This window comes from Perissodus microlepis, chromosome 1, assembly GCF_051167445.1.
Source record: "Perissodus microlepis isolate ML-2025 ecotype Zambia chromosome 1, ASM5116744v1, whole genome shotgun sequence".
Classification (NCBI taxonomy): domain Eukaryota; kingdom Metazoa; phylum Chordata; class Actinopteri; order Cichliformes; family Cichlidae; genus Perissodus; species Perissodus microlepis.
Window position 1 is genome coordinate 37465350 of NC_140461.1, and position 12241 is coordinate 37477590.

At 42.5% G+C, this 12241-nt stretch overlaps 1 protein-coding gene across 4 annotated transcripts in view; it reads left to right on the forward strand.

Moving 5' to 3' along the window:
• The window catches only part of shank2b (SH3 and multiple ankyrin repeat domains 2b), a 299877-nt gene that overhangs the window by 194979 nt on the left and 92657 nt on the right, over positions 1-12241 (forward strand). For all 4 annotated transcript variants that reach the window (XM_084920616.1, XM_084920699.1, XM_084920777.1 and 1 more), the window contains 2 exons: positions 5865-6004; positions 8698-8811. In XM_084920616.1, coding sequence (XP_084776742.1) covers positions 5865-6004; positions 8698-8811 — 254 coding nt within the window. The remainder of the gene's footprint in view (positions 1-5864; positions 6005-8697; positions 8812-12241) is intronic.

Genomic DNA, 12241 nt, shown 5'->3' on the forward strand with positions numbered 1-12241 from the left:
ATGCTCAACAAAAGGAGAGAAAAAGAAAAACAGAGGGGAAGAGAGACAGAGAGAAAGAAAGAAGAAAATAAGCAAAAAGAGAGCAACACAGTAGGGAAACCACAGCAAAAACCAACATAAGAGCCAGCCAAGGAAGATAGTGTGTGTTTGTGAACACCCTGTGTGCGTGAGCGCGCTTGTATTCACAAGGTTTCTCCATGTAACTATCTAATAATAGGCATGGGGAGCCATAACCCCATCCCCCAGGACATGAAGCAGGCATGGAAGAGATCCAGGCCCCAGACATCTAGAAGCCCCCTAGAGCACAAAAGCCCAAGAAGGCCTCTGGAAGGGGCAAATGCACCATCCACCTAGAAAAGAGCTGAGGACAGCCCCAGATGGGGGGGGGTGTCACCCAGCAGCCACGGTGCAGAAGCCACAGGGAGCTGCGGCAACGTGCCCGCAGGCTCCACCGGCAGCTGGCTACACCAGAGCTGGCTGAGCCCCGGGCCCAGAGACCCGAGATCCAAGGGTCCTCCACACCCCAGAAGGAGCCTGACCAAGCCATGGGAACGGGCCCTGCCAAGGAGCTGCCAGGAGTGAGCCAGTACACACCCGAGCACCCAGCCCCAGACACCGAGAACCACCAAGGCACCGACGAGTGAGGGCATCTGCCACCGGCAGGGAGTGTGGTGGGGGGAGATAGGCCCCCACCACTGAGGGGGCCTATGATGTTCCCAAAGAGGTGAAGTCTAAGACCCGACCTGACACATAAAGATAGAGGCACACATAGACACAAACATGCATCCCACCCTCATGTACACATATACAGATACTCAGCACTCGCCCAACATGGAGACACTTACACTCCCCAGACATTCTCTATACTCCCAGGTCCAGTACCCCCTCCCTGCAGCCAGCTCCTCCACTGACCCCGGTAGATACTCCCATTCCCCGTAATCCACCAAGGCCAGGTCCATCCAGACTGGAGCCCCTAGCAGCAGCAGCACCAAGCCCCAGAGAGCCCGGGCGGCCTACCCAAAGAAAAACTACACCAACCCCAACATTCAATCAATCCCCAGACTACATAAGACAATAGTTACCCCAGTTGAGTTCATCCTCCACCTCTGCTAGAGGTCCCAAGGTCAAAATGGGAGACGCCCCCTAGGCTGGTAGAGAATGACTGAGCCATCACCATCAAAATGGTGGTGGCTAACCAACCGGACATAGTGGTGGTAGACAAGTGGAAAAAGATGTCCGTAGTGATCGATGTAGTGATACCGAATGACAGCAACATCAGGAAGAAGGAACATGAGAAGCTAGAGAAGTACTAAAGGCTCAGAGAAGAGCTCGAGAAGATGTGGAGGGTGAAGGTGACGGTGCTCCCAGTGGTAATTGGAGCACTAGGTCCAGTGTCTCCCAAGCAGACGAGTGGCTCCAGCAGATCCCAGGAACAACATCCGAGATCTCTGGTCAGAGAAGCGCAGTCCTGGGAACAGCTAAGATACTGCGCAGGACTCTCACACTCCCAGGCCTCCGGTAGAGGACCCGAGCTTGAAGGATAGACCGCCCGCAGGGGCGAGCGGGGAATTTTTTTCTCTGTCAGTTTTGTTTATTTGAAATCTCTAGCCTATTGTGTTGTTTGACATGAGTTTATTGACAGACAATTAACTTGGCTCCTGCTAACTGTTAATCAAAGCTCTGTTCAACGCTCACAGGCAGTTTTTATGTTGTCTTTCATTTTAATGGCAACTGACAGGGTGCAGTGCATTCAGCAAAGCAGGCTTAGAGGCATAAGTGTGCACACAGTTCAGTCTCCTACTTCTGTGATATGTGGATGCTGGTATTGAATGACGCAGAAAAATCAGTCCATATTTATATATATTAATCCTCCCTACAGTAAAAGTGTACGTTTATAGCGCTTTTAAAGGCACTCAGTGGAATTTGTTTTTTTTATTGTGAATAAAGACGTGTGTATATGAAATAGATGTAACAAGTGTGTTAAATGGTCACTTGTTCACTCACTCACTATTCCCATTTGTAGTCAAACGTCACAGCAAATTATCAGCAAATTGAGGTTAAACACTCCCATTTATCATTATTATTTTTTGGCTGAATGACTACAGTTTTTACTGTAGAACCATAGTAGTTCATACTTTGATTAGATAGTGAGCAGTTCATGCAGTGCTACAGCTTTGTGGCAGATGAACATTTGTGCTGCGTTAACATCTCCTTCTGCTGCCCCCAGTAGGCAATAAAATGATATAAAAACGTGATGTAAGTGGGGCATCAACCATCGGAGGTCCAAGTGATCATCAGTGATAACCTTAACTCAAGTGACCGAGATTCTTACGTCACATTAATGGAGAGGACTGTCCGTCTGGAAGGGCCTACTGCTGCATGTTTTCTTTTCACTCTTTACCCACCCTCTTGCCCTCTCCCTTTTCTCCTCTCTCCCATGGTCTCAGGTGATCATCCAATAATAGCACAAATTATGCACAGCTGGTATTAATCAACACTGTCTAATTAGCACCTCAAAGCCACGTGGGTAATTGCCAAAAAAAGAAAGAAAGGGAAAACATGGCTGACAGTTTTCCCTTCTCAGTGCTGATTTTGGAGACCAGGATTTAATTCTGAATTGACTTAGTAGTAAATGCTTCCTTCACATCACCAACAAGTACAGATTTAGCATTTTCTGCAGTGCACAAGAATTTGGAACATGAGTGTGAGACTTTTTGAATTCTCACAATAAAAGCATCTGCTTTGATGACACAGCATTTAATAGAACAGTAGCTATAAAGTATGGTTTTCCAAACTGACGTTAGAGAGCAAACACACACTCTCACATTGTCTCTCTCAGCACCATGGACAGCAATTCAGTCAGAGGTCGAGGAATGGACACGTAAACTGTTCATCAGTCAGGCTACCACAAGCTAAAAAGAGCAGAATCTTTGCTAAAGTAACATAAAGACTGAAAACTATCATCTCCATACAGAATGCAAATGAGAAGTCTGAGTGGACATTCCAACAAAAACACAAAGACAACACTCCTCACCCATCAGGACATCTTTCGTTATTGGCAGCATGAGTCAATAAGACACTTGGGGAAAAACAGATAGTTGGCGTGCCCAGGTTTGCACTCATTTATGACAGCGTCGGGTAGTTTAAGTAATAGATTTCACACTTAATCAATATAATGATTGAAAAAAAATCCATTACTAAGGAAAAAGTACACTGGATGAATAAAGTTAGACTTTGGTTCTCAGATAAAACTGTGAGATTAACATATAATGAAAACTCTTATAATCTGTTCAATTATAAATAGATGCAGTTTGATACTGTAGTTCTGTTTATTAATAACTCGAGAAGAGCAAATTCACAGCAGTTACGTAACACAGACAACAGCAAAAACGCCTTTGGTTGCTGTCTTTTTATAAATATATTATTCATTATTTCTAAGAAGTAAATATTTTAATGAGACTTGAGTTGTTTTAGCTAGATACTCATGAATAAACATGTCATGCACTTTACCTGGTTAGGGTGACTGTTTCTACAATACATGAAGGTTTTTGTAACTAGACTTGTAGTCAAGACCGCCTAAACCAAGACCAAAACAAGACCAAGACCAGAGGGTATCGAGACCAAGACAAAAAAGTCTTTAAACTGCAGCCAGATGCTGCTTCGTTTACGGGTGTCAGGCATATTTATGTGTTTTTGCTTTCGCACAGCCCTCCTCACCGCTGTCTACTGTCTCACTCACTTACTGAGAGGACAGACGCACGCTCCACTTGACTGTCGCGTCTCTCACCCTCTCTGTTTTTCACATAATGATATTAGATTGGAGCATAGCTGAGCCACTGTGTGAGAGCTGAGCAGCGAAAGGAAATTAAGTGAGGAGCGGCTCTCGCTCAATGGGAGTCGACTCTTCTGATTCACTACAAAGCACTCTGTAAGCACGGCTCTTAGAGCTGATGCTTTTGCGCATGGCACATTATCGAACGTTACGTTGTGTGTCATGGATACTGTTGACTCCAAATCTCCCGACCACTATGTCGATCTGAGACAGCAAGACCGAGGGATCCGAGACCAAGACAAGACCGAGACCACGTAAAAGTGGTCTCGAGACATCCAACTCTATTTGTAACTTATTTTGGACTCTTAGTTTCATGCAGCAGTCTGTGAAAGAGAAGACGACACTCATACACCGTGCTTAGTATGTCTGGTGCGTTTGGGTCGTCCTCTTTTATGCCTGTTAGATTTAGGATGTGTGTTAAATACCACTCACACAATTACAGTGCTGTGAAAAAGTTCCTAGTTTTTGGCGTATTTGTCACACTTTTTCACATAGAGCTAGGGAGACTAAGATACTTTCCCCCCTTAATTTAAACATTTCATTTTGTCTAATATTAAAATTTGTTTTATGATCTAAAATATTTACTAGTGAAAAATATGCAGAAAGCTAAGACATCAGGAAGGGGACAAATACGTTTTCACAGCACTGCGTTAATCATCGACAGCGAGCTCAAGTTGTTCTGTGATATTCAGTCATGATGTCAGCTGTGAACTGCTGTGTCTGAATACTACAGTATCGGCCTCTCGGTGGTATACACAGTATTTCAGGACACTTACAGTGCACAGTTGCAGTTTTGTCCACAGCTTTCCCTCGGAAAAATGTGTGAGTACTCTCAGTAGGTATTGAATGGGGTTAGCTCTCCAAAGGCCCATGAAGGTTTGAAGAGGAGTACAGTCTACAGGACAAGGTGACCCACTTACTTGAAAAAACTATTTCCTTCCTCTCTCTCAATCTATCGCTCCGGCACTCCTAGTTTTTCTTTCACTGTGGTTTTATCCTATAGCCTCTCCTTCACTGCTACCCTCTCACATGGTGAGCAAGTGCTAAAATGAAAACACCTGTCATAACTGTTTTTTGCTCTTTGTACTCTAAAGTCTACTTTACATAATTTTACAGCTTCATGCACCTCAATTAGGCAAGTAAAATAGTCAGTAGTAGTATCATACTTTTATTTCCCTTTTCTGCTCCGTGGATGTGGTTACAAAGGTTGCCCACTATGTGGCACTGTGTTATCATGTCAGACACATCTACCAGCACCAACCACTCTTCTCTCTGTGGTCCCATCTCCTCACATATAAATGCTGCCTTTTTTTGTGCATTCAAATTTAACAACCAGTGCAGAATAGTGATATCTCTGCAGGAGCCGATTGTTCAAATGTCACGCTGATACGCACATCAAAGATTTTTAGCTGTCTTAATTTAGCAGTTTGTTATTATTCCTCTGTACTACTGCCAAATCCTGGCTAGCTCTCTGTGTGGTCTTTAGCGAGTCTGGCCTCCTACCTGGAAGCCACTGCAGCTCCGTGGGTCAGAGCCAGCCCACATTCTGCCCCACTTACCAGTGTGGGACACACGCCAGCAGCTTTCTCAATGTCGCCTCTGCCGTTATTGTTTTTCATGTAATCCCCGGTGATTTGTTCATACTTTTGAGCATGCATTTAAAATATTGTTTACCTCTTAACCTTTAGTGTTTCTCCTAAAGTAGCTTTTAAATGATAGTGGGCACGTTTTTCCATAGTGTGCGACCGCACCATCTGTATGTTTCCCTGTTTTCTTGTGTTGCAAATAATGTAGTGATATTTGAGTTACTTGCTGACATGAGTCTTTTTACAACTGCACCATTATATCAGTTGGTAATCTCTAGACCGCCTGTGCATAATTTAAATCACATGCATTTTCACATGTGAGTTTTTTAGAAACAACATGTGTGATGTAATACATCACACGGACCACAATTTCCTGCACACCTGTAGAATTAGGTATGTCTGTCCTTATACTCACTTCATATATAACATTTTTTTCTTTCTTCCAGCCCCAGCAGTCATGGAGAGGCAGTTGGAACCAGAAGGAAGCTGTACAGTGCAGTTCCAGGAAGACACTTCGTAGTGGTTCGTTCGTATACAGCCCAGGCCGAGGGGGAGATTAACCTCTACAAGGGCGACAGGGTCAAAGGTGAGACGGGGAATTTCTAGACTAACATAGATGGAGTTTATTTCTGAAGTTAGTATTTCAACCATCTGAACAAATACACAGCAAATACACGAGCTGCTTCTCGCTGTAGTTTGGCACATGGCCTGTGTTGCTAGCTAGTGTACATTTGGTCTGTTTTGGAGGACTAATGTTAAACAACGAAACACTCGGATATGGAGAAAGATTCAAGAAAAAGAAAATGATGAGAAGAGCGGGAGAGGGGAGATCTGCACAGGATTGGCTGTTGGTTGGTTATTCTTGAATGAGTTGATGATTTTAAAGGTTGTGTTTAAGCTGAGTGTATAGAAATATTGTTTTAAAATAACATGGCAGGTTTCCTGTTCCACAGAGATTTGCGTTGCCTTCTTTGAGTGTGTTGTCTGTCCTTAAAAGTCACAAAAGTCACAAAAGCCAGTAAACATAAGAGCAAGCAGCAGCACAGCCTGACTGCAAAGAAAAGTCCAACATGATGCAAATTATTAAATGACTTGTTCTGAATTTGTAATTGTTTCCATCCAAGATCAGCCCGCCTGTCATATCTGACTCTGAGCTCCAGATACACATACACACTAACACCCGCTGAAGCATGTGTGAAACTGCAACGGAAGACATACGACCACTGCTGGGTCCGTCTGAAGTCAAATCACTGTATTTCTTAAATTAGTGACTGTGGCGTTCATTTACCTCAACTGTAGTATCTCTTTATTTGAAGCAGGCTTATTTTACAGTCAGACTTTTAATGCTAATTCCTTTTGTCTGACATCCATAAGTGAGCATAATCCAAACACTGCTATACAGTTAGTAGTTAAGAGAGATGGGCGAAAAATGTTTAAGCTAATATCAAAGTTTTGCTACGACACACATTATCAGTAAATGGAGAGCAGTTCTTTTATAACAGGCCAAGTGAAATCTATGCAACAGCCTGACCAGACTGTTACTACAGGCCAGCCTTTATTTCTTCATGTGAACGTGTACATGTTACTGGACATTCAGCGGAGCACATTGTTTAACATCGGTTTGAGTCCCACTGACACGAGCAACACCAGCTCATACTACAATAACTTGAATTATTTGTATTTTTACATTTATATGTTGTTTTGCAGTAGAAAATACATCCGCTCAAAATGAGTAGAAAGGGGTCATATAAGTACCGATCAATTTAAACATGGCCAGAGTCTCAACTTGGCTGAAAATAAGTAAATAAATAAGTAAAAACAAGCTTTTTCTTTAATATGGTCGTCTCAGGCTCTGGCTTTGAGCACAGAAGCTCCACCCACCTGCTTGTATCTTCTGCTGTGTAGAGCAGAGCTAAGTCTGAAGTCTTACTCAATAAGAGACCAAGAATAAAAATTATGGAGCTGGAAATTAGTATAAAATGAACCATGTGTTGTATAATTTGAATGTTTGGAAATGACTACAAATGTTAAATATTATAAAAATTTTAACTCCTTTATATAAGAATGAGCTGCAGAGTAGAGGTTACAGTCCACCTCCTAACTGAACAAATGTTGAATTCTAAAACTGAAAAAAGACAAGAAAAAAACCCAGATTCCTTTATCTTTAAATTGTGTCTGCGACAGCTGGAAACAGCGAATTACCATATCTGATGAAAATGACTTCATCAGATACGATGCATCTGTATTTAGACTCCACAGAGTGGCGATGCAGGGGACTAACATCATCTTCATCTGCACATGTTAAGTCAGACGCTTCATCTCTGTGGTTTGCATGAATCAGCACAAAATCCATTATTTAGTAAGCAATCACACAGGATGTGTACCAGCCCAACACATCAATGTTTTAAGCCACTACTAATGTTTGCATGGAATACTGTGACCTTTCAAACCAGCAACGTCTCTACTTTTAAATGTAGAGAGAAAGTATTTGTCTACAATAATCAAAGATCCATATTTAGTTTTACAAAGCTTTGGTTTTATTGCAAACTCATCCTGTCGAGCCAAACTTTCTTCAAGTCAAATAACTTTATTTTAATGCACAAGATCTCTAGAATATTTATACTTGATGTGTTCGTCTAGCCATTTAAAATGGTCAAGTTCTAGGTCTGAATATTTAATTGATCCAGACTGTGGCTGTACAAACGTCCTGAATTAGTTCATTCATTCAGTCATTCTCTAAATCTAACAAAAAGACCGTAGGCAGAGCTGGAGGTGGCAGGGTGAAGATTTTGACATTTTCATTGGGAGCGACCAGAATGGACAAGATTAGGCATGATTACATCAGAGGGACAGCTGAGATTCAGTGGTTTGGAGACAAAGGCTGAGATGGTTTGGACATGTGCAGAAGAGGGACAGTGGAAGCATTTGGCAAAGGGTGATGAAGATGGAGCCGCCAGGCAAGAGGAAATGAGAAAGAGCTGTATATTTAATTCACTTGGAAAATGGACAGCAACCAAAAGGTGACAGAAAGGTGGAGGAGAGATGGAGACAATAAGATAAGATAATGAGATAGCAACATTTTAAAAAAAGGTCAGTCAAAACACAGACATGTCCACACACAAGTCTCTGCATGAGTCTGTATAAGCACATACCTTTGGTGCCTTTGCTTTAAATGGATTAAATGATCTGAGGGTACTATTATCTGTACAGTAAAAAGTATGTCCCTTTGTCACTGTCCTCTAACTTTCCCAATTTTCTCTCTCCTACCACTTGGTCCAGTTCTGAGCATCGGAGAGGGGGGTTTCTGGGAGGGCAGTGCCCGTGGCCAGGTGGGCTGGTTTCCAGCCGACTGCGTGGAGGAGGTCCCAGCCAAAGCCACAGAGGAGAGGAACTGTAAGTCTAATCACCTGGGGCTGCGTGTTGGTTGGAGGTGGAACCAAGATGTAGGACATGTTCTGTTTGCCATCATGCGTTTTTGTGGGGAGGGAAGGAGGATAGTTATAAAGAACAAAAGCTGAAGCTAAATGCTGTGGTTTCCTGAGGCAGTGTAATGGCACGTGGCTCCCCCCACCCCAGGTCTTGGCTGTATGTGTCTCTGCTCCTCTATCTACTAGCATCTCTGTGTCTTACTGTCTCCTCAGGCAATGGCGTACAACGCTTAGCGCTACATTGCCCTGCTAACTCAGCTGTGATCTGATGTCCTCTGGGTGCGAGCTAATGAACATATCGTGCCATGCTCCATCCCCCGTAAATTTCCAGTGTTTCTTCGTCCCTACTTTTACTTTGTGTGTGTAGTGAATGGCCTCAGTATGTCTATGAGATGACGCTGGCTTTTTTGTCTTTATGTCTGACCTCTTTTCCTATGTGTTCCATGATTGATTTCATCCTGTGATTTTCTGCTTATTAATAACATTATCACCCCGACCCCCCTCCAACCCCTACTCTCAATCTCCCATGGTCCTAGGAGTATGTCAGCAGCAAGAGGCAGATGGGAAGCATCTTGTTCTCCTCTTGCTGTGCTGTGGCTGTTTGCCTTCTTCTGTGTGGCTTTTTTTAAAGCTTAACCCAAGGCCATTGGCAGAGGAAGCTTTTCTCACACTGTGCCACATTTAAATTGCCCCCGGCTCTGCCTGTGAAGAAAGCAGGCAGGGCGAAGAAAGCCAGTGAAAAAATGGGAGCACAGTATAGTGGCCTGCAAAGACTCACTGGGAGGTGGCCAAGGCCATTGGTCATTTTAAGGGACACTGAATGCCTGCATGAAGCCTAATAGTTGGGGCTGATTGGGGCCTTTAGAGAAGTACATTCTTTGGCCGGAGTGATTACCATTTCACAAGTCATCACAGAGGTTTCCAAAGTACAGCATATATCAATCTTTCCAACTCTACTCAAAGGCACCAAAAGACACCAATTACCAATCAATAATCAAATCAAAGAGTACAAGAACTTTTTTGCTTAGAGTTGATTAGCTTAACTTAGCGCTGAGACCAGAGTCAAAGTGAAATAATCAATCTGGCAGTGCAAACTTATTATTTGGTATTTACTTGCAACTCCAAGTCAACACCAGTTTGCTTGGTACCCTCCCACCTGACTTAGCCTGACAGTTAAAAAATGACCTGCACAGATACAGATAGACAGTTGGCTTTTTCAAATGTAAGGTTTTACACAATGTTTTAAACAAAGCTTCATTTCATTGAAGTTTGTTGGCATTTGTTTATGCACCACTCTCTCAAGGATACACCACAACATTTCATCGGGTTGAGGTCTGGACTGTGATTGGGCTTCTGCGACACACCGATTAGTTTCTTTTTCAGTCATTCTGTTGTAGATTTGCTGCTGTTATTTGGATCACTGTCGAGCTTTAGTTGTTGGACAGATAGGCTCATATCTGACTCCAGTACACAGAGGACTTCATGGTCCATTCAAGTGTCCAGTGGGTGCAAAACCAAACCAAATCATCACCCCTCCACCACTGTGCTTGAAAGCTGGAATGCTGTGTGCTGATATGTTGTGTTGGTTTTCACCTGCAGTGGTGCTGTGTATTACGGCTGAGCATTTCCACTTGGCAAAGCACTTTATTGCTGTTACATATTGTTCCAGTTCCTGGGGTTTGTGCAACCCTAATGTATTGTGCTATGTTCTTTCAGCACGAAAGACTTTCCCCTGAAAACTATTCCAAATAAGCCATACCCACTCTGTCTTAAACTTAAACATTTAACATGCTAACTGAGGCTTGTACAGTGTAACATGTAGCTGCTGAGATTTTTGCAATTTCTCTAAGCATTACACAGCTGATTTTGGATTAATTTGCTGGGATGTGCACTATTTTATATGTTTTCCACTTGTGAATAATCTTTCTCACTCTAGAATGATAAACTTCAAAATGTTTGGACTTCTTTGGAAATGGCCCTTCCCAGATAGACTGATGGGGAGCAACAATTACTTTCCTCTCTTTCCTCCTGAATGCTCCAAAACAGCAAACTGTCAAAAATTCTGCTTTTGTAGAGGTGATCACTTCATATACAACAGCTAATGTTAGGCTTGAGAGTCCTAAAAATTACCAACTGTCGGTCCAACAAAGTATCACCGACCTCGAAGACAGCTTCACCAATACAGGCTAACAAGAGCTAACTGCAAAACCAGCAGTGTTACCGACATCTCACCTCAGCAGGGGCGTAATTTCCAGGGTGGTTAGGGGGGTTATGCCCCCCCCCCCCAATAATCAGACCCAACCAATATAATCCCCCCAATAAAATTATGAATTATCTTGCATAAATAGGCTGTTGATTTTCTTAACTTATTTCAGTTACTACCAGCAAAACAGTTGCATGTTTAATCATCTGGGAATTTACCCAGATTTATTTATTTATTTAGACAGAGACCCCCCCCCCCCCCAATGTTCAGCATAAAGTTACGCCGGTGCACCTCAGTATCACTCTCATTGATCAGAAGTGACCTTCTGTGATTCATGGACCGTATCTACTGCTTTCGCAAAGTTTTAAAGGCTCTTCCAGTGTAAATCGACATAGATGCTTCTCACCTGTCATAGATAGCTGAGTTAAACAGTAGACTGAGAGCCTTCCACAGGGAAAAAATCGGGGTGGGTTTGGATGTGGTCCAGACAGTAGTAGAAACATGAAGGCTGGTCGCAGTCATTATGGAGTTAGGGTCTAAATTTAATGTTTTCAATGTCTCTTGGCTCACTAAAGCATGTTTGTCCTACAGCAGCCGTGGTAGCTAGTATTATGTACTTGAACTGGGACGGGTAAGAAAGCAGAACTCGACTGCAATCTACTGACATCGAAATCTTTTCTGTAACTGTAATGATGATTTGAGTAAATAAACCTTTCGTTTTCTTTATACTTAAGTTACATTTTACTCAAAATGATTGCTTCATGTTTATGAGGGCAAAGAATTTCTTTTTTTTGAATGAAAAAAACGTATAACAACAAAATGACATATACAATATATCTAGGGAAGAAAGAAAAGGTAGACAGTATTTTCCCCAAAAATGTTTTTGTTTATCATTTTCCAAAGTTTTACTTGTAGAGTAACGATGACTGTAGCCCCAGCTCTCTCAGTGGTACTGTAGAAGACTCCAATGACACCAAACTGAGCTTTCAGGTGTTTTTGTTCACATCATATCCAGAATTTGTCATAGTTATGAGTTGAACTTTGTGCCATTAGAAACTGAATTGGAATAAGTGAAGTTCTACCCATACATGATGTTCTTTCTCATTCCCCAACATGTTTTCTGAAATACTTAAGTTAGACTTTCTAGGTTTAAGAAAGTTAAAGGGCATTTTGAACCAAATTGTAAAACAAC